This window comes from Hemitrygon akajei, chromosome 19 (assembly GCF_048418815.1).
Source record: "Hemitrygon akajei chromosome 19, sHemAka1.3, whole genome shotgun sequence".
Classification (NCBI taxonomy): domain Eukaryota; kingdom Metazoa; phylum Chordata; class Chondrichthyes; order Myliobatiformes; family Dasyatidae; genus Hemitrygon; species Hemitrygon akajei.
Window position 1 is genome coordinate 49,916,900 of NC_133142.1, and position 23,606 is coordinate 49,940,505.

General features: G+C 43.5%; 1 protein-coding gene across 3 annotated transcripts in view; it reads left to right on the plus strand.

The window, feature by feature from the left end:
• Positions 1-361: 361 nt before the first annotated feature.
• The window catches only part of zmynd10 (zinc finger, MYND-type containing 10), a 66,934-nt gene continuing 43,689 nt past the window's right edge, over positions 362-23,606 (plus strand). For 2 of the 3 annotated variants that reach the window (XM_073072478.1, XM_073072479.1), the window contains exons 1-4: positions 362-495; positions 6,808-6,916; positions 12,762-12,878; positions 22,563-22,616. In XM_073072478.1, the coding sequence (XP_072928579.1) occupies positions 386-495; positions 6,808-6,916; positions 12,762-12,878; positions 22,563-22,616 (390 nt within the window). In that variant the 5' untranslated portion in view covers positions 362-385. The remainder of the gene's footprint in view (positions 496-6,807; positions 6,917-12,761; positions 12,879-22,562; positions 22,617-23,606) is intronic. The other variant, XM_073072480.1, reaches the window with a different exon arrangement.

Sequence of the window (23,606 nt, forward strand, 5' to 3'; positions counted from 1 at the left end):
AATCCGGAGTAACACGCACAGAAAACGCTGGAGGAACTCGGCAGGTGAGGCCGCATCTATGGAGAGGAATGAACAGTCGACATTTAGGGCCAGGAAAGATTGGAAGTTGTATTAGTACAGTCAAGTACGTATTTATTATCATCATTTAAGAAAACTCTGCCAGCCCAGTCTGGCCGTATCCTTTCACTATTTGGGATTCCCTCTCCAACAGAGCGGTCACCCACCATCACGAGTGAGGCGGGGTTCCGGAAAGTCCCGCCCCTCCACGCTCACCGCTTTCTCTCATTCGTTGACTGCGCGCGTTACTCCGCCCCTTCCTCCCGCGCTTGCTGGTGTTTTGAGTTGCCATAGGAACAGCGTTGGCCGGTGCGGTGCGAGGTGTGTCATGGCGGCTGAGATGGTGGGCTCTGTCAAAGATGTGCTGCTGCCGGTGGAAGTCGCCGGCTACGCCGAGAGCTTGCAGGAGTTCCCGCTAAGAGATATCGGATGCCCGCGGTGAGCGAGGAGTTGGGGTTAACCGGGATCCGCGGGACGGCGGAGATTAGGGGGAGGAGTACCAAAAGAGGAGGGGATTGGGGAGGGTAGCGAATGGGTGGAGAGACATGGACCCCAAGGTGGGTGGAGGGTGAGAAGGAGATTATAGGAGAGAAGTGGTGGAGGAGTTGACCCAGGGAGGGAGCAGAAGAGTTGATCCTGGGACAGGAAGAATGAGAGAGGTAGAGAATTCTTGGGGTGGGAAGAAGTGGATGGAGGCGTTGGCCCTGGGGAGGGAGTGAACCTTGAGTCCACCCTGGGGAAGGAGAGGGTGACTAGAAGAGTTGTTGCTCTAGGGGATGAGACGAGCTCAGAGAAGACAATTGGGGAAGGAAAAGGTGAGGAGACCAGGGTTTTGGGGGGAGAGAGAGAAGGGATGAAGAAGAATGAAATAAGAGCTCTCATGATTGCCCTGCCAAGGAGTCCCAGTTGATGGGGGAATACGTGGGGGCCTGTGAGATGATCTCAAGGAGGAATCAGAGATAAGCAAAAGTGAGATGCCAGGGTGCTCGAATAGGAAGAATCTTGATGAACACTGGGAAGATCACGTGAGTAAAAACCATCGGTGTTCAATGGCAAGACTCTGTGAGAGAGTGAAGGTTTTCAGTTGAGATGATGGTAGAGTGAGTAGCATCATTGATGAGATATATGTGGCACTAGGTGTAGTGCAGGGACCTTGACAAAATGAAAGACAGAGGCTGAGGTGAAGGATGAAAATTCCTGGGTTTGTCCCCATGTCAAGGACACTCTGGACTATGTGATCTGATATGTGCTAGGAGGACACCAGGAGGTGTACAAGGTTAACTTCGGTTTGCTTCACTGTCTTGTAAGCATTCTTTCTGTGGTAACTTCCACTTTACAAAAGACCACTCGACAACTTTATAGCCAAAAGAACATCTTTATCTGGGACGGCAAATGATATTTACAATACAGAGGCTTCCAGGTACCTCGTGCGGCATGGGTGGTGGAACTATATATGATGCATATCGGGAGTAAAAAGAGTGGAAGTAAAAACCCCACCAACCCCGGAACCCACCTCTTGTTACCAACAGCTTCCTGATTAGTATTAACTTACTTTTAATAATACTCACATTACAACACTTCTCCCCCTTTAAAATCCAACATTCCCCAAATATAGAAGAACTGGGAAATAAAAACAGTGGTATCATTAGCAACAGGTTACCAGTATAAAACACCTAAAAAAAAAAAGGCAAATTTAACATATCTAACAACAAAAAAATATCCAATCAAAGATTCAGTCTGTCAGGAGGTTTGTGAGGGCACTGCGATCTACGCACTACCCCCGGTGACCCAGCAGACACCGCTAGTGAGGATGTTTTGGGTGGATCTGGTGTTGGGGACATGAGAGGGATCTCTGTGTCTGCGTGAGAATGTCCATCCTCTTCGGGGGACTCTGCCCCCTCTGCCAGTGTCTCTTCCTCTGGCAAAGTCACTAGTGGACATGCTTCCCCAGTAGTCTGTCTCACCATTGGAAACTCCACAGAACTGTCTCCCTCTGAGCCGGAATCATGACGCAGGCGCACATGGTCCTAATGTCTGCGGAAAACATGCCCATCAGTCAGCTTAACAACATAGGAGGTTGGACCACTCTGCTCAAGTATAACACCAGGTAGCCATTGCTGATTGTTTCTCATATAGACATTGTCATCCGGTTTTAACTGTCTCTCTCGCGCATGTTGATCATGTCCCTCCTTCTGCTTTTCCTGCTTTCTCTCCACTTTTGCCTTCATGTCCGGGCACAGCAGGTTCAATCTTGACTTGGGCCTACACCTCATCAGCATCTCTGCTGGAGAGCGTGCAGTCGTAGTCTGTGGCATGAGGCGGTATTTAAACAGGAAACATGAAAGCTGGGTACTTAGAGAGTTCCCTGTCATCCGCTTCAGGCCTTCCTTCACTGTCTGAACAGTCTGCTCAGCCAAACGATTTGAGGCTGGGTGGAAAGGGGCCGTCCGAATGTGACAAATGCCATTCTGCCGTATGAACTCACTGAACAGCTCACTGCTGAACGTCGGGCCATTATCAGTGACCAGAGTGTCAGGCAACCCGTGGACTGCACACTTGCCTGAGTTTGTCTATGGTTGAGGGGGCTGTGATGTTGCTTATGATGTGAGCTTTGATCCATTTGGAATGTGCATCTACCATTACAAGAAACATCTGCCCCATTAAGGGGCCAGCAAAGTCCAAATGTAGCCTAGACCAAGGATAAACTGGCCACTCCCATGGGTGCAAAGGAGCTGGTGGTGGCATGTTCTGATTGGTCTGACATTACGTGCATGATTTTACCTTGTCCTCCAGATCCCGATCCATTCTTGGCCACCAGACGTAGGATCTTGCAAGGCTTTTCATTCCAGCCACCCCTGGATGAGTCTTATGAATTCCCTCCATGATTTGTGAACGGCCAGGGGGAGGCACGATGACCCTCGTCCCCCCCAAAAAATGCAGCCGTCCTGCAGACTCAGTTCGGTCTTGCGTTTGGCATAAGGCCTCAGTTCCTCTCCTTCCACGACTCTGGGTCAACCTTGTAAAAGAAAAGTCTTGACTTGAGACAGGACTGGCTCCCTCTCTGTCCATTGCTTGATCTGGGTTGCCTTTACAGGTGTCTTTGACAGCCTCTCCAATGAAAACACAATCTCTGGAGGCACATATGTAGTAACAGGCGTCTCAGGTAACGGTAGTCGACTCAGCGCATTGGTATTTGCATTATCCCCACCTGCTCTGTACACTATAGTATACCGTTAGGCTGACAATGTGAGAGCCCAACGCTGTATCCTGGCTGAGGCTAGCGGTGGGATGCATCTGGTCTCACTGAAAAGGCTCATCAGTGGTTTATGGTCTGTATCAATTGTAAATGCACATCTATAGAGGTACTGATGAAAGCGTATGACCTCAAAAACAATGGCCAGACCTTCTTTGTCTAGCTGTGAATATCCCTTCTCAGCAGCCGTCAGGGTACGTGAAGCAAAACCAGCACACTTCTCTGAACGGTCCAACATTACATGTGAGAGAACTGCCCCAACTCCATAGGGTGAAGCATTGAATGAAAGGATGATCTCCTTGTCTGGGTCATAGTGAACAAGCAGCTTCGCTGTGTGCAGGAGTTCTTTCACTTCCTTGAAAGCTTCCTCCTGCTCTTCACCCCACTGCCACTTAGTGTTATTGTGAAGCAGCTTATACAGTGGGGCTAAAACATTTGAGAGGTCAGGAAGAAACTTTCCATTATAATTCACCATGCCCAAAAATGATCTGAGTTCAGTGACACTCTTGAGGATTGGGGCCTCCTTGATAGTGCCCACTTTGTCCTCCACTGGGCAAAGCCCCTCAGCTGTAATCTTGTGTCCCAAGTAGGTCACACTCGGAGTCAGGAACACACATTTTCTGCATTTCAATCGCAGCCCTGCATCCGAGAGCCTCTTCAGCACCTGTTCTAAGTTAACCAGATGCTCCCCCTCCGTGGCTTCCGTGATCAAAATATCATCAAGGTACACTGCTACATGCAGAATCCCCTGCACCAGAGAGTCCATTGTCCTTTGGAAAATGGCGGAGCTAGAAGCCACTCCAAACACCAGGCGATTGTATCTGAATAATCCCTTGTGCGTATTGATGTTGACGTACTCCTTTGAATCCTCGTTGAGCAGCAGCTGTTGGTAGGTGTGGCTCATGTCCAGCTTTGTGAACAGCTTACCCCCTGACAGGCTCGCAAACAGGTCATCCACTCGTGGCAATGGGTACTCCTCCAGCTTAGAGACCTGATTCACCGTAAGCTTGTAGTTCCCACATATCCTCACCATTTCATCTGCCTTCGAAACTGGAACAATGGGAGCTGCCCACCTTGAAAACTGGACAGACTCAATGATGCCCAGCCCCTGTAAACGTTCCAGCTCCTCCTCGACTTTGTCTTTCATGGCATAGGGCACCAACCTGGGCTTAAAAAAATGTGGTGTGTCCTCTGGGTCAACATGGAGTTTCACAGTCACGCCCTTCAGTGTGCCCAGCTCATCCCTGAAAATGTCACTATACTGCTGCAGAATGTCCTCCGTCGTGTGTGCATACTTAATTTCATGCCAGTTGAGCCGGATTTTGTGAAGCAAATCGCAGCCCAAAAGACTGGGCCCACTGCCCTTAGCTATCACCAGCCTGGCTTCAGCCTTCTGACCCCTGGCTGAAATATCCACATATAACACCCCTAAATGAGGTATGGGCTGCCCTGTATAGGTCCTGAGTTTGAGCTTAGATGGTCTGATGGGAGGCAGATTGGACCCCCATGTCCTCCTGTAGGTCTCTTCATTAATGACTGATGCAGTAGCCCCTGAATCAATCTCGAACTTAATGTCTTTTCCCCTGACAGTAACTGTGGCATAATATGGTTCAGGTGGTTCCTCATCCGTTTCCACCCCAAACATGTTGTAGGCACACGCTGCCTCCTCGTCTGCTTCTGCTAGGTGGTGTGTGGCTGCCTGAGTCTGTTGAGCTTTCCCCTGCCCAGGCTTAACCTTACCCTTTATGCTCCTGCACTTTTTAGCTAAAAGTCCCTTTTTGCTACAAGCATGGCAGACAGTATCTTTGAATTTGCAAACATTTGCATAGTGCATCCCTCCACACCGAAAACATTCCACCTGCTTTGCCTGTTTACCAGTCTCCCTCCTGACTTGGAGCACTGCCGCCGACTGCGACCACCCATGTCCTTTCTGGATATCCTTGGCATTATTAGCAGCCATCTTCATGCCTTGGGCAATCTCTAGGGCTTTCTTGAAAGTCAACGGTGGGGTCTCCCCCAACAGGCGGCGTAGTGTGGCATCATTATTAATGCCGCATACTAATCTATCACAGAACATGTCATCCAACACGGCTCCGAAATCACAATGCTCCGACAGCTGCCGAAGTTTGGCCACAAAATCGGTTACAGACTGACCTGACTTCCAGACATGTTTGTGAAACTTGAACCGTTGGACTATCACCGAAAGTTTTGGATTATGGTGGTTCCCCACGAGCTTGACCAGTTCGTCATACGGAATTTCTCCCCGTTTCCATGGCGTGGCTAAGTTCCTTATCAACTTGTAAGTCTTTGCCCCAGACACACTCAGGAGAATAGAGCACTTCTTAGCTTCCTTAGTAATGCCATTAGCACAGAAAGTGTCCCAACCTTTCCTCATACTCCGGCCACTCCTGGGTTCACTCCGCGAATTGACCGATAGACCCGAACATAGCCATCTGAATGCAAGGCTCCTCGTCCGCTCACAGCTCCTGCTCAAAACGGGCTGACCTGTCCACAAAACCAGTTCACCTCGTCGCCAAAAATATGTGGTAACTTCCACTTTACAAAAGACCACTCGACAATTTTATAGCCAAAAGAACATCTTTATCTGGGTCGGCAAATGATATTTACAATACAGAGGCTTCCAGGTACCTCGTGCGGCATGGGTGGTGGAACTATATACGATGCATACCGGGAGTAAAAAGAGCGGAAGTAAAAACTCCGCCGACCCTGGATCCCGCCTCTTGTTACCAACAGCTTCCCAATTAGTATTAACTTACTTTTAATATTACTCACATTACAACACTTTCTTTCTCACAGCTTTGATACGTTTATTGGGATTGTAGTGGAATTGCTGTACAATCTGTTTCACTCTAAATAGTTTTAACGCTTCATAATTAGATTCATAGAACACTACAGCCGAGAAAGAAGCCCTTCAGCCCATCAAACGATTATTCTGCCTAGTCGCATCAATCCACACCAGGACCATAGCTCTCTGTAACCCTCCCATCCACATACTTATTCAAATTTCTTTTAAATGTTAAAACCAACCCCACGTCCACCACTTCCGCTGGTATACACGTTATACACACTTCACTGAGTTTTCTCTTATCTGATCTGTTCAGGTGAAATAGTTTCCACTTTGCACCTACTTTATTCCTGCATGCCTGCCTAATTATTTTCTACTGCTTGCCCTCTATATTCCTCCTCACTCTGGGAATTAGAAGACCAGTCAGTACTTCAAAAATGGAGTAGGGTCTAGTATAGGTTCATGGTTTTGATTTTGCATTCTGATCTTTTCATCTTGGCATATAGTTAAGTGTTCAGCATTTTTAATGATGGTAGCCACTTATGATATTACACCTTATAAATCTGTAATATTCTCAAATGATCTTGGTCTGATGCAAATTTCATGAACTTATACCAAGTGCTCTCAACATGTCATTGTGACTCACACATTGTCATCTCGTCAGTTTTCTTTGCCTCTGTTGGTTTCGCAGGTGGTTCAGACAACATGAGTATATTGAGAAGCTGAATATGCAAGCCATCATCAATGCCACTGCCGAGCAAGATGAACTTGTCAAGGAAAACATTTACTCTCTTGGCAAGGTGCGCATGTCTTCTAAAGTGCTAAGGTTTTAGATATAGACCATTTGTTTCATTTGTTTCACCAATGGTTTTAACGCTTCATAATTAGATTCATAGAACACTACAGCTGAGAAAGAAGCCCTTCAGCCCATCAAACTATTATTCTGCCTATTCGCATCAATCCACACCAGGACCATAGCTCTCCGTAACCCTCCCATCCACATACTTATTCCCCACGTCCACCATTTCCGCTGGTATACACATTATACACACTTCACTGAATTTTCTCTTATCTGATCTATTCAGGTGAAATAGTTTCCACTTTGCACCTTCCATTGCTACTTTATTCCTGCATGCCTGTCTAATTTTTTTCTACTGCAACAGAAGTGTACTTGAAACATTAACCTGCCCCTTTTTGTTGTAGATTATAATGCATGATGTTCTGTCTTTTCAGCATTTTAGATACACAAGATCAGTCTTTTCTCTTTAATACTGCTGATGCACTTTCCACCATGATTGTGGTTCTGCATTTATGGATTGGACAATTGCATTTATGAACTGTCGGCTTTTACGGACTTCGGTTTTTATTTTATGTGTTTTTATCGCCTGTTCCTTTTCTGTTTTGTTGTGCGAGGGGAGGATTTTTGGGGGTTGATGTTCTGTTGTGTTCTGTTAGCTTTTTGTGTGGGGGAGGGGTTGCTTTTTGGGAGTTTGATTTTCCTGTTCCATTTTGTGTGGGGGGGGTGTTGGGGGTTGATGATCAGGATGTTATTTTTTTGTGTGGGAAGGGGTTGGGTTTGACGTTTCTCTCTAGATGGCTTTCATGGTCTTTCTTTGTTTCATGGCTATCTGGAGAAGACAAATTTCAGAGTCGTATATAGATACATGCTTTGACAATAAATGAGCCTTTCTCCATTTGAATCTTTGATTGCACAACCTGCACACTCACTTTCAATGACTCTACAATGCATTTTCTCAGTATTATTTTTTTATTTGCACATTTAGGCTTATTTTGCATATTGGTTGTTAGTTAGTCTTTACTTGGGTATAGTATTTCATAAATTCAAATTATTGCAAGCATTTACAGGAAAATAATCTTAATAAGTATTTGTTACTATATACTACCGTTTGATAGTAAAAGTACCTTGCCCTTGACTTTGAGCTACCTATCCAGTTACACAGCAGGGATAATTTGGATTCTTTATTCCTATTAGGGAAAGTTCCTTGTGCATTTTACTTTTGAAACCATAAAGTTGCTGCATCATATACTAACTACACTTCCTTTTTGGAGAAGTTATTCAAATGTTGTTTCTCACCATTTGTAAGTAAAATTGGTATGTAAAAGCCCATGACCTATTAAACCACATGAAACAAAACCAAGCCAAGTAGGATATTTCAGAGGTTGAGAAGATAGGGTAAATCAGGAAATACTTTGTGACTCAAAACCTAAGAACATCTTCTTCTTCAGTTGTCCAACGGAATCCGATGACGACGTCCACTCCTTTAACAGTGAGATCCTTGATGACTATACAGTCCTATCTTGGACCCACAAGTTCTATTGCAGGTGGGACATGTATATGTGGTAGTGGTGGTAGTGATGGCAACCATGGCTGCATTTCTCCTGGCTCTCTTCTGTTGTCTTCTGGTTGTTCTTTCCATCTCCAGAATATGAACCCCATCCCTACACAGCTGTCGCCAAGTGTTACGGTCAGCAGCAACATCCTCCAGGTTTTCAGGTCTGATCTTGCACTTCCTTAAAGCATTCTTCATCTGATCCTTATTGCACTTCTTTGGCCCTCCAGCTGAGCGTCGACCATGATGTAGCTGGCCGTATAACACTCTGCGGGGTAGCCGACATGGGGGCATCCTTATCACGTGCCCCAGCCACTGCAACTGACGTTGGGTGATCATGGCCTCAATCCTTCTGCAGTTGGTCTTTTTCAGTGTGAGGCACCCACTCACATCAAGTAATTCTCAGGATGCACTGAAGGCAGCTTATGTGGAAGCGCTCCAAGGACTTGATGTGACGGCTGTAAGTTACCCAAGCTTCACAGCTATAAAGGAGGGTGGTGACACAGAGCGCTTGGTATACAGCGACCTTTGTGGAGGGAGGAAGGCTCCTGTTCTGAAAGACTCTACACTGAAGTCTCCCAAAGGCAGCTGATGCCTGTTTAATGTGGCTCTGGATGTTGTTGTCAATGCCACTATCCTCAGAGAGAATGCTCCCCAGATATTTGAAAGATGGTGCTATTAATAGCTTTTTATCACCAACAGTGAAGGCATGTAGGGTGGGTATAGTGCTACTGTAAAACACTTCTGTCTTGGTGGTATTGCCAGTCAACCCCATCCTGCTGTACACTGTCACAGCCACAGCAAGGACAGGCTGAAGATCCTCTGGATTATGGGCCACAAGAGCACAGTCATCTGCATACTGCAGCTCCAGGACCCGTATGGTGGGGTCTGCATCAGAATCCTGATTAAGCAGGGTGTTAAAATGCTCAGCCCACCTCAGCAGAAAGGTATTCTGATTCTTCAGAAGTGTTTGACCATCTGCTGTTTTCAGGGGAGTAACGCATCAATTTATTGGGCCATAGGTTGTTTTGACAGCATTGTAAAAATTATGCATGTCATTATTATTGGCAAAGGACTGGATTTCATGTGCCTTTTCAGTCCACCACTCATTTTGTATGGCCCGTATTGCCTTTTACACTTTACTCCGAGCTGCCTGCCAATGCTGCCTGATGCTGATGGATGAAGGGTTGTCTAAAGTTGCCCGGTGTGCTTTGTGCATGTCCTTAAGCAAGTTGTGGATGGTATCTGAGTTATCATCAAACCAGTCTTGATGCTTTCTGCTCTTATGGCCGATGGGTTGAGCTGCTGCCTCATAGAGTGCAGAGCTGGTATAGGTCCACTGTTGTTCCATGGTATTTTCTGAACTCAGACAAGGTTCTAGTTCCCTTAGTTTCTCAGCTAGGATGCGTCGAAACTCACTTTTTGCTTCTGTGTTTCTCAGGCATTTGCAGTTTAGCCACTTTTTATTGGGTTTTTGCAGCCGCAAGGGTGGACACACTTTCGTGTGGAACTTAGCCACAATCATACGGTGGTCAGTCCAGCACTGTGCACCTCTCACGGCATGGGTGATGAGAACGTCCTTGATGTCGCTACGTCTCACAATGATGAAGTCGATCATGTGCCAATGTTTAGAGCGAGGGTGCATCCACGAGGTCTTATATTTTGCCTTCTGCTGGCAGATGGTGTTGGTTATGGTAAGGTTATGCTCAGAGCAAAGAGTAAGTAGCCTCACGCCATTTGCATTGACCTTGCCAATACCATGCCTACCTAGCACTCCACTCCATATCCTGTTGTTCTGTCCCACCCTAGCGTTGAAGTCCCCAAGGAAATGGATCTTATCATTCTTAGGGATCTGGCAAAAAGCTTCACCCAATGTATGATAAAAGCATTCCTTGGCCTCATTCTCAGATGGCAAGTTGGTGTATAGGCACTGAGAAGCGTGGCATAACGTTTCTTTGCCGGGGGATACGGAGGGTCATTAATCTTTCACTAATGCCAACAGGTGTTTCTGTGAGACTTGATGGCCAATCCTACTCTGTGGAGATGTTGTCCACTTGGGGGGGAAGCATTTCGAGAAGGTGTAACCCATCCCTTCCTCTGTTAAACAGCCTTCATCCAGGAGCCTGGTCTCACTCAGGGCAGCAATGTCGATGTTGTAGCGCCTCAGCTCAGCAGCTGTTCTCCAGTGAAGTCTGTCAGAGATGCCATACGAGTCCAGGAGAGTCCTTACATTCCATGTTGCCACTTTTAAGTTGTATTGTTTCGTATTTCGACCACAGTAGTGGAATAGCCCGATAGGCGCGGTAACCTATCCAGGTGAGTGATAGAATGGGCAATTTTTAGGCCACCTTTTCCAGGCCCTTCCCCAATTGGGGTGAGCAGTGTGGTGCCTAAATAGGGTTGCTCAGTCGCACAGGGGTCTGCCGAAAACAGATGCCACTCGGTTGCAGCTGCTAGCGACCAAACACCCTGTGCTGCTGCCGTGCAGGGTTCTGACTGGAAGCTCCCAGTCCATTCATACCTGCTACCATTGCCAGACGCCCCATCGCCATCAGACTTCAACCATATGTAAGGTCCAGGTATTATTCACCGTGGTCAGAGGTGGAGACCTGCACAAGGAAGATATTTCAGTGGTGGGAAAGTTGTGAAGTAGATTAGTCCCAATAACACTTGTGAGCAATCAGAACTTTTTAGAAAAAAAAATGGATTTTGCAGTTTTTCAAAGTACTTTATTTCTTACAAAAGGAATGTTAAATTTGATTGTCTATCTATTTTTTTAAAAACCTTCTAAACAGTTAAGTGTTACCTCTTGATTTTCTAATCAGCATGGAAAGACAGCGTGCCAGTTGCTTAGACATGTTAAGTTATGTATGGTTGAAATGGAGAGATGGAAAAGTTCTTGCTCAAGAAGTCTTGTCAGGTAGCACAACTACTTTGTTAACTTCCAATAAGTGCATAATTTGCTGGTAGGGTACTTCTGAAAATTCGTCAGTTGACAGAGGCTGGCTGTCTAGAAGACAAGCTTTTCTTTGTGCAATTCGTTCTTTTCAGGGGAGGTCAAATGAAGCAGTACTTAACCAGAACATTGAAGCTTGGTCTAGCATAAGTTAAAAGCCATTTCTCTCCACACTACCCCCCACCCCACTCACTGCAAGGTACCTTTATCCCTATTACCCACTCTTACTGCTGATGCCTCAGGGGCTTTGATTGTCCTCCAGAAACAGATAAGTCTTATAACCCCTATTCCTCATCCTCATGAATCCTGGCTTGTCTGCTTAATTTTACTTCTGCACCATCAGTCAATTTTCAATACAACCAACCTGCTCAATTGATCGTTATCCTTTTACTCCGAGCCTCTTACAAATCTCTCTTAAAATAACATCTGCAAATCCTCTCCTTCTACTGACCCTCCCCAATCCTAACACTAACCAGACTATCTTTTTTTTAAACCATCCCCACCCAATGTGGTCTAGAGTTCAATTGATTCCAACAATAACTTCACTACTCTTGGGTCTCTGCTAGTTGCTAGAAATTTTCAACCAGACACACGGACAGAACTATAATTTACTATTCTCGTGGTCATTTTGATTATTTACATGCCTTTTTTAAATCATTCTTTCCTTCCTTGCAGCATTTTACAAATCTTCAGCTCCATTCTTTCTTTCCCCTCTCCCAGTTCCTACTTAAAAACCCGTTACCACTCTAACTTTTTCCAAATTTATTGAAAAGTCATCGACTTGATACATTCGTTTTTTCTCTATTAAGTGCAAATAAAGCTGTTATATATTTTCAGATGTTTGATATTTTGCATTTCAACTAAATGTTGAAAATATTACAATGAATGACAGACGTAGATATTACGGATGTTAGAAATCTGAAATAAAAATAGAAAACTGTAAAGGATTAATAATTCCTACTAATAACTGGTGTGTGGTTTTATATATAAGTTCCACAAATACTTCAGAATTCTACATATTCTAACCCTTTCCAGAATTCTGCTGAACCAATGTTCTGTGTGAATCCTTGCTGCCAACAAGTATGTCAGTTGCCTCAGCTGTTAAAATTACTTAAAATATCATCTGCAGTGAAATATTTGTAAATCCAGGCCAGGCAGTAACTAATCAGTATTAGTGAACAGATCAGCCTTGTTTTTGCTGGTCACAGATGAAGATTCCTGATATCTAATTTGTTATTATTTGAATTTGAATTGCTGCCTGTTACATACGCTATATTACTGCATTAAATGTCCCTGCGGGACCTTATCACTGTCATTTAAAACTTGATTACATTTCAGGTCCCCACATTGATTCATGAACTCATTGCTGTGGAAGTTTGGAAGCAGAAGGTGTTTCCTGTGTTGTGTCAGCTCCAGGATTTCAATCCAAAGAGCACATTTCCCATATATATTGTGGTGAGTAAGATGATCTGTTAGACATTTTCTGGACATAATCAGTGGAAGGAATCTTCCCTGCATCACTTTAAATTGGTGGCTTTAACAACCAATGTTTGGACTCTCAAAAGGCTTAAAATCAGACACTTGCAAACAGTTGGAGAAAAAAATAGTAATTTTTTTAAAATGTTAAGTTTATTTTGAACACAGGAAATTGCTGTTAATTCATGACAAATATAATTAAACTACTGATGAAATATAAAGAAAGCACAAACTTTGCCTAAACTTTTAAGTAAAGATCAAGTGAGCACGTGCGCCAATTTTGGCTCGCTTGATAACACAGCTATTTAGCTAAGCAAGTTACAAAATGCTCTATCTAAACTCTGGTCTAGCACTGTGCCCACACAACTGGCTGGCAGATCCGTCAGCTCCCTGTCAACATATTATGACCATTATAGCTGTGCTGTATGACAATGCTGGGGCATGTTTTCCACAATGCAAAGTGGTAGTCCTTCGGATTCGAAGGAGACGCGCTGTTGTGTGGTTCATCTGTGAGCATGGAGGTGGCTCTGCAGTCCCAGTCTGGAAGCGCAGAGTCTAGCACAATGGGGGCACTTTTCTCCCACCTAGGTAGCCTCCTACCTGCCAGCATGAACATTCAACTCACAGACCTCCATTGATACCCCTGCCCCCCCCCCTTACCCCATCCCTATCTATAATTTTAGTCTGGTTCTCTTTCTCTCTCTTTCCCCCCCCTCACTATAATCTCCCCCCAGCCCTACCTTTCTTTCTCTTTTATTTCCCATAATTCTCCACCTTCCCCCAGCCCATTTCCCTTCAGCCTATCACTTCCCAGCTCTCTACTTCATCCCTCCCCCCCACTTCTTATCCCCCCTCGACCATCCCATGTTACTTCACTCCTGATGAAGGGTTTCGGCCCGAAACATCGTCACTACCTCCTCCCATAGATGCTGTCTGGCCTGCTGAGTTCTGCCAGCATTTTGTGTTTTTATTTATTTCCAGCATCTGCAGATTCACTCGTGTTGCACTGGAAGTCTGTTGTAATAATTGTGGCTGCTGCTCTGTGACGCTGCTCACGGTTTCCCATCAGTTTTTGGCAGCACCTGTCTTCAAAACTGGTGTAGGCTTCATAGCATAGGTCTTGCCAGCGGATTCTGTCAGCAGCCACAGCTTCTAGTTCCCTTGGCTGGATGTCACAGTAGCGTAGAGTTTCCTTCATAGTGTCTTTGTAGCGCTTGCGTGGACGAACTTGAGGTCTCCAGTTCACCATAGAGCAGTTGGCGAGGCATACGGTGGTCGTCCATTCTGATGACATGTCCCACATTCTATCTGGGACTCAATGCTGGTGGACTCAGCATGAACCAAGACCTCCAGGTTGGAGACACGGTCTTGCCAACAAATGCTAAGGATGGAGCAGAGGATGCACTTGTGAAATTTCTCCAGTTGTTTAATGTGTCGTTGGTACAGAGTCCAGGTCTCACATCCATATAGGAGAGAAGGGATGACCACAGCTCTGTAGACTTTCAGCTTTGTGGAGATGCGGACATTGTGTTGATTGAGCACTCTGGTATGCAGCCTCCCCAGAGCCTGGCTGGCCTTGCTGATCCTGGATTCAATTTCTTTGTCCAAAGACCCAAGTATTTGAAGCTGTTTACATTTGTCAGCTGGGTGTCGTCAACAGTGATTTTTGGTTCTATGGGGTTGGTGTTTGGCATGGGCTGGTGAAGTACTTCAGTCTTGTTCAGGCTGATAGTCAGGCCAAAGGACATAGCAGCATCTGAGAATTTATTCAGCATCAACTGTAGATCACTGTCTTTGTGCACCAGGAGCGCACAGTCATCAGCAAAAAAGGTTTCTTGAATGACTGTATAGAGGCACTTAGTTGGTGCGTTCAAGTGGCGAAGGTCAAAGAGAGAGCCATCCGATCGGTACCTGATGTACCCTCCCTCCTTCAGACCTTGGACAGTACGTGACAACATGCAAGTGAAGAACAGGTTAAACAGGACTAGTACACAACCCTGCTTCACCCCATTGGAAATGGCAAATGCAGCTGAAGTATCACCACTGCAAAGGACCTGTCCTGTCATTCCATCATGGAGCAGCTAAATCATCTTTACGAATTTCCTCGGGCATTTGTAAAGTCTCAGGATGATCCAGAGAGCCTCCCTGTTTGCAGTGTCAAATTCCTTTGTCAGGACAATGAAGACAGAGTAAAGAAGCTTGTTCTGCTCGATGCACTTCTCCTGGACTTGCCTCATGGCATATATCATGTCTGCTGTACTCCATTCTGGCCAAAAGCCACACTGTGCCTCTGGGAGGTTCCTTTTCGAGACAGTGATAAGTCTGTTCAGGAGAATGTGGGCAAAATTTTTGCCTGCGATGGACAGCAGTGAGATACCTCTGTAGTTTCTGCAATCTGATTTGTTTTCCTTGTTTTTGTAGAGAGCCACGATGAGGGCATTGCGGAAGTCGTCAGGTATCTCCTCTGTGATCCAGGTGACTTCCAGGATGTCTTGGAACGCCTGTAAGGCATTTGGGCCTAATGCTTTGTAGCTTTCAGCAGGAATGCCATCCTGTACTGTTGCTTTATTTCAGTTCATCTGCGAGATCACTTTTGATCTCATCAGTAGAGGGCGGCAGGTCTGGGTCATCCAGGACTGGCTGCTGAGGGATCTGCTGTAAGACACCAGGATCAACTGCGGACTGCCTATTGAGTAGGTTGGAAAAGAGTTCAGCCCAGCGGTTTTTCAGTCCTTCCTGGTCTTTGACCAGGCTCGACCCGTCAGATGACGGCAAGGGGGAGCAGCCTCATTTAGAAGAACCATAAACTGACTTTATGGTGCTGAAGAACTCTCTGGTGGCATGCATATCTGCATAGCGTTCCACCTGCTCAGCCTTTCTCTGCCACCACTTGTCCTGCATTTCTCACAGTTCCGCCTGTACTTTGGACTGCAGGTGTTTAAATTTGTCTTTCTGTGAGACAGATGATGGGTCATTCTGTCAGTCTGTATAGACATTGTTCTTGGCCTGAAGGGCTGCTGAAATGGTCTCGTGGTTTTCATCAAACCAGTCTTGATGCACTCGGGTTTTCAGTTGGAGTACAGTTGTTGCAGTGTGCGTGATGACATCTATGATCTGCGTCCACATTCCAGAACAGGTTCCCACAAGCAGTGAGTTGCCGGGATAGTTTTTCATTAAGTACATCTTGAAAACATCGGACTTTAAAAAAAAACCTTTTAATTAAATTTTCAAATAAGTTACATAGAGTAGAATAGAATAATATCAACCCTCCCCCCTCTCCTTAACCCCTCCCCCCTAACATATCCCTATGTATATGAAAAAAGAGGGGAAAAAAAGACTGCCTGGATATCGAAAGATCCCCACATGGAATTCAAAATAGCTTTAATATATATATTTATTTCTTTTCCCAGTTGACCAATAACTTTATCTTCGGAGCACCTATATATTTAATCCTATCTTTTGTAAATAAGGGTGCCAAATTTTCAGAAGTATGTCATATTTATTTCTTAAATTATAAGTAATTTTTTCAAGTGGAATGCAGCTGAAAATTTCATTCTTCCAACGATCCATACTTAAGTATGAATCCGATTTTCAAGTAACTGCAATAGCCTTTTTGGCTACTACCAATGCAATTTTTATGAACTCTTTCTGATATTTGTTCAATTTAGGTTTCAGTTTTATCCCTTCAATATCACCTAGTAAAAATAATATTGGGTTATGAGGAAGTTGTGTTCCGATAATTTGTTCCAATAAAACTCTTAAATTTGTCCAAAAAGGTTGAATTTTAAAACAAGACCAAGTAGAGTGTAAAAAAGTACCAATTTCTTGATTACATCGAAAACATTGAACAGATAAATTTGGGTTTAATCTATTTATTTTTTGTGGTGTAATATATAATTGATGTAAAAAATTGTATTGTACTAATCAGTTGTGGAGAGTGCCCTCTTCTTTGTGGTGGCGTGTTGGGGAGGAAGCATTAAGAAGAGGGACGCCTCACGTCTTAATAAGCTGGTAAGGAAGGCGGGCTCTGTCGTGGGCAAAGTACTGGAGGGTTTAACATCGGTAGCTGAGCGAAGGGCGCTGAGTAGGCTACGGTCAATTATGGATAACTCTGAACATCCTCTACATAGCACCATCCAGAGACAGAGAAGCAGTTTCAGCGACAGGCTACTATCGATGCAATGCTCCTCAGACAGGATGAAGAGGTCAATACTCCCCAATGCCATTAGGCTTTACAATTCTACCGCCAGGACTTAAGAACTTTTTAAAAGCTATTATTAATGGTTTTTGAGATAGTGATTTAGATGCATATCATATTTTTTACTGAGTTAAGTATTGTATGTAATTAGTTTTGCTACAACAAGTGTATGGGACATTGGAAAAAAAGTTGAATTTCCCCATGGGGATGAATAAAGTATCTATCTATCTATCTATCTATCTATCTATCTATCTATCTAAGTCGGACATTTGTTGTATTTATCATACTGTCAAGACATAGTCTTGACCAACTTGTTTCATCAATTTTAATATTCTAATCAGTTTCCCATTTTTGTCTTGACTTATGAATTCCTAGTTTAATCGTCTGATTTTGAATCAAATTATACATACAAGAAGTAATTTTTTAAATTTTTCCTTTTTGAATTAAAGTTTCTATTTCATTAGGTTTCGGCATTAACATTGTTTGATCCCAGTTTATCTCTTAAATAAGCCCTTAATTGGAAATAACAGAAAAGAGTGTTATTTGATATTTTATATTTATTCTTTAATTGAGCAAATAACTTTAATATACCTCCTTCAAAACAGTCTCCTATATATCTAATCCCTTTTTGAAACCAGCTATATAAGAGTTGCTTATCCATTGTAAAAGGAATAAGTCTATTCTGAATTAAAGTTCTCTTTGCCAATAAAGATTTCTTTATCTTATCATCAACATTTGTCTTATTCCATAGACCAATCAAATGTTTTAATATAAGGGATTCTTTTATTTCCCGCATCCATTTAGATTCCCATTTATATATAAAATCTTCTGGTATATTTTCTCCTATTTGATCTAATTCTATTCTAATCCATGCCGGTTTATCTTCATCAAAAAAAGATGCAATAAATCTAAGCTGATTTGCTTTATAATAATTCTTAAAGTTTGGTAATTGTAACCCTCCTAGGTCAAATTTCCATGTCAATTTTTCCAACGATATTCTTGACATCTTACCTTTCCAAGGGAACTTCCTCACACATTTATTTAACTCTTGAAAAAACTTCTGCGGTAGTTGTATTGGTAGTGTTTGGAATAAGTACTGTAATATATTCATTTCTACAGCATTGACGCTACCTACTAATGTTATTGGTAACATCATCCATTTATCAAGATCTTCTTGAATTTTTTCAATAATGGCAAATAATTTAATTTATATAAATTCTTTTTATTGTTATCAACTCCTATACCTAAATACTTTGTACCATTTATCGGCCGTCTAAATTGAGTTACTAATCGACATTGACTATAATCTCCTTTAGTAAGGGGGAAAATTTCACTTCAGAGTAATAAATCTCCAGGAGAAGATGGTTTTCCGCCTGAATTTTATAAAAAGTTTAAAGATTTATTAATTCCTCCTTTTTATGGAGTTAATACATCAAGCGGAAAGAACACATAAACTTCCAGAATCTTTTTCGACAGTGATTTTAATAGTATTGCCAAAAAAAGATAGAGATCTTTTAAAGCCAACATCATATAGACCTATTTCTTTGTTGAACACGGACTATAAAATAATAGCAAAAATTTTATCTAATAGATTATCTAAATACTTACCAAAATTAATACATATGGATCAAACAGGATTTATTAAAAACAGACAATCGGCAGATAATGTAACTCGGTTACTTAGCATAATTCAGCTGGCACAAAAGAGGGAGGAAATGAGCGTGGCAGTTGCTTTGGATGCAGAAAAAGCATTTGATAGATTGGAATGGCATTTTTTATTTAAGGTATTGGAAAAATATGGATTAGGAGTATCTTTTATAAATTGGATTAAAACCTTAAATACTAATCCCAAAGCTAAAGTAGTGACAAATGGCCAAATTTCAACATCATTTCAGTTAACAAGGTCAACTAGACAAGGTTGTCCATTATCACCTGCTTTATTTGTATTGGCGATAGAACCATTAGCTGAATTAATTAGAACTGACTCAGATATTATGGGTTTCAGAGTTAATAAGATTAACCTATTTGCTGATGGTGTTCTGATTTATCTAACAAACCCATTGTATTCATTGCATAAATTATCTTCTAGATTGGAAGAATATGGGAAAATATCAGGGTATAAAATAAATTGGGATGAAAACATTGGACTTGACCTGGGTCTTGCCGTCTGCCGATGTTGAATGCCACTCTGACTGTCTTTGGCTGCTTACAATGCAGAGGGGACCGACTGAACCAGCCTGTGATCAGTCCAACACTCAGCATCTCGCATGGTCTGGGTGATGGTGACGTCTTGAAGGTCACACTGGCGTACTATGACATAGTTAAGTAGGTGCCATTGTTTGGACCTGGGATGCATCCAGGTTGTTTTGTACTTGTTTGCAAGTCTGAACGCCGTGTTAGTGATGCACAGGTTGTGCTCGGCACACTTGCTCAGAAGCAGCAGGCTGTTACTGTTTAGTTTTCCCACCCCATGTCTCCCAAGGACTCCGTCCCAGTTGTCACTGTCTGTCCCCCACCCTAGCGTTCAGGTCGCCCAAGATGGCAAGTTTGTCACTGGCAGGGGTTATCCGAATAGTCTAGTCCAGGTCCTCGTAGAAACTTTCCTTGTCTTTGTCTGGACTCACGAGGGTTGGAGCATAGACACTGACAATGGTGATATACCGGGACAGGCTGAGAGGAAAGTGGAACTTCATGATACATTCATTTATTCCAGTGGGTAGAGGAGGGATGTTCTTCAGCAGAGCAGTTTTGATTGCAAAACCTACTCTATGGATCCTGTCCAAAAGAACGTAGATCCACTCACTGCTTCCTGTAATGAACCCTCATCTGCAAGCCTGGTCTCACTGAGTGCAGTGATGTCCATGTGATCATGGCGAAGTTCAGCTGCTATGAGTGCTATTCATCTTTCAGGCCTTGCCACCTTGTCTCTATCCAGCAAGGTGCAGGTGTTCCAGGCTCCAAAGATGAGTTTTCTTTGATTTGTTTTTCTTGATGCATGTCGACCGCTAAGGGGATGATCTGCCAGCCGCGGTTAGCTAGCCAGATGTTGTAGTGAGGCAGGCAATGTTTAGGGTACCTTTTCTAACCCCCTCCCTCATGCGAGGGTGGGCAGTGCTGTCCTAAAAAGGGCTGCCCAGTCGCCTTGGATGCTGCCGGACGTCTCTGCTGCCCCGGGTACAGAGACGAACGACCACTGGTCCAAAGGCGGCCTATGTGCAGGTCTGTGACTACAACTGCCAGTGGTCATCTCCACCTGTTGCCTCGCAACTCCCCCATCACCGCAGGGTTTGACGAGTTGAGCTTGGACTGAGATGAATCGCACCACAGAAACCTGTGCGTGATGGAGTTTTAAGTGGAACGGCCGTTGCACAGGGGCAATCCCAGTCTCTCAGCAGAAGAGACCTTGATCCAGTGGCACAGACAATCGTTACGGCTGGAGACCTCTCCTGCTGCAGTGGATGACCAGGACATCTAAGTGTCTTGTTGTGCTCTTAGCGCTCCACAAACACCTGCTGGCCTGACTTCTTGACCGTTGGACCATTAATCAGCCTCCTTCACTCCATCTGCCAGGGCCAGACTTCACACGCTGGGATAGGCAGATCCCTACCTCACCGAGGGTCGAAGACCCGTCGGCTACCCTCACCTGGTTTGGCCTGTCTGCCGAGATGGTTACTGGGGTGTGGCTGCTGCACGTGTTACAGCTACTTGGAGCCACAGGTGAGAGCTGAGCGCCCAGTGGGGACCAAAGGTGGACGAGCTGCCCTGAAAAGGGCAGGGCAGGCCCCCCCACCAGAGGTGCTACCCATCCCTAGGCACCCCATACACCCCCACATTGCATACCTGCTGCATAAAATGCACCTTTGAGTTGAATAATACAAGGTCTAGCACACTCTGAACTTTTTTTTCAAAAATACACAAATGCAAGTTTGGTTTTCTGCACTGTGATGTAAATGTCATGTAGTCGGTTGGGTTTATCTGTTGCATTTAGTGATTTTGTCTTACACCTTCCTGATGCACCTTTGAAATAGTACAGAAACAGCCCCATCTGTCCATGCTGACCAAGATATCCATTTAAGCTAGTCCTATTAGAGCCATGCCCCTCTAACTCTTTCACATCCATGTATCAGTACAATTACTTCAATGTTCTGACTGATGAAGTTCAGCATATCAAAAGTCTCTGAGGGGCCCTACTCTCACCTGAGTTACTCTTTTTTTCCTTAATATATTTATAAGATCTCTCTTTATTCTCCTTGATCTTCGCTGCCAAAGCTATCTCATGCCCTCTTTTTGCCCTCCTGGTTTTGTGTTTTTGTATGCTCATGTATCTCCTATACTGTTCCAGGTATTTACTTGATCCCAGATGCCTCTACCTGACCCATGCCTCTTTTTCCTGACCAGAGCATCACCATCTCTTGTCATCCAGTGTTCCCTGTCCCGCCAGCTTTCATTCTGACAGAAACATGCAGACCTTGAACTCTCAAATATCTCACTTTTAAAAATCTCGCGCTTGCTGGATCTTTTTTTTTGCCCGCTAACAATCTACCCAAATTAACTTTTGCAAGTTCCTGTCTAATACCATCAAAATTGTCTCAAAATGGAACTTTATTTTGTGCACCAGTTCTGTCCTCTTCCATTTTAAATTTAATTGAACCACTAAGTCACAAAGCATTTTTCCACTGGCATCTCAGTCAATTGCCATGCTCTATTTCCCAAAAGTAGGTCAATTTTTGCTCTGTCCCAAGCGGAGCCAAGATGTCCCAGCATATATTGCCTGAGCAAATTTTCCAGAACGTACTTAACACATGCCAGCCCAGTCTATTTTCAGAAAGTTAAAATCCCCTTCCACGACAACTATTATTCTTGCAACTCTCTGCAATCTCCCTACATACTTATTCCTCTAATTGGTGTTAACTCTTTGGAGACCTATAGTACAAACCCAACAAGGTGATAATCCACTTCTTAATTGTCATCTACACTCATAAAGCCTCATTAGATGATCCCTCAGTAATTTTAACTTGGACCACTGCTTTGATGGCGTCCTTAATCAAAAATGCAACTTCCCCTTCTCTCTTTCCTCCACCTCAGTCCCACCCATAGCAGCTGTACCCAGGAACAATAAGCTGCTAGTCTTGTCCCTGTAATGGTTATAATATCTCACTCCAATATATCTATCCATTCCTGATACAGTAGAGTGATTTACTTATTTAATATATATTGATTTTTTACATTAATTTGAATCAAACTGGATTTTCACAGCCAATAAAAGGCAATATTGCACCTGGGCATGGTGGACCTTTATATTCCAGCACATAAAGCTCCTTGTGTATTTACTGCAATGTGTAAACTTTTAAAACATGTCATTTAAAGACAAAGGTGTGATATATGTAGTGTTCTTTATCTTCAGAATATTCACATTAGCTTTGATTTGGATAGTTTTAGTTCACTGTTTTCTCTCTCATGCATAGATCCATCATGAAGCAACTATTGTTAACCTCCTAGAAACTATCTTTTACCACAAGGTAGGTGTGTTATGCTTGCCTGTTAAGTGAACTGAACTAACTATTCCTAAAGCAGACATATAGAACATTTCTTTGAGGTTCAATTGCTATCTTATCATTCACTATGATGCCACTATTTTTTGCCAAGCAAATATAAAAATTAGACTTTGGTTTTCCAAAACCTCATAATGCATGATGCTACTGCCAGCAACTGAAATTCTGTGTAATAGTCCCTAAACTTTGGGGACTATTACACAGAATTTCAGTTGCTTGAATTTCACTGGCACGTCCACAACACAAATCATGCTACCTAATCTCCCATCCCCCACCCATGTATTCTGTCATAAATCTGCATGGAACCTAATGAGGGGAATAGGTTTTGTTCTGAGGAACCCACATCACATTAGACCTGGCACAGGAATGGTAGCTGATTTACTTGAATACTGATAAGAAAGGTAAGAGTAAATAGTTTTTCTGATTAATTGCATTGATTTTACATTTACATTTTGAGATATTATTAAAAGATGTTAATTTCATTTTTTAAAATCCACGAATGTTCATAGAACGTAGAAATCTACAGCACATTACAGGCCCTTCGGCCCACAATGTTGTGCCGACCATGTAACCTACTCTAGACAGTGCCTAGAATTACCCTACCACATACCCTCTATTGTTCTAAGCACAATGTACCGATCTGAGTCTCTTAAAAGACCCTATTTTATTCACCTCTTCCACTGTTGTTGGCAGTGCATTCCACACACCCATCACTCTCTATGTGGAAAAACTTAACCCTGACATCCCCTCTGTACCAACTTCCAAGCACCTTAAAACTCTGTCCCCTCATATTAGCCATTTCAGCCCTGGGAAAAAGCCCACACGATTAATGCACACAATCATTTTGTACACCTCTATCAGGTCACCTCTCATCCTCTGTCACTCCAAGGAAAAAAGGCCAAGTTCACTCAACCTATTCTCATAAGGCACACTCTCCAATCCAGACAACATCCTTGT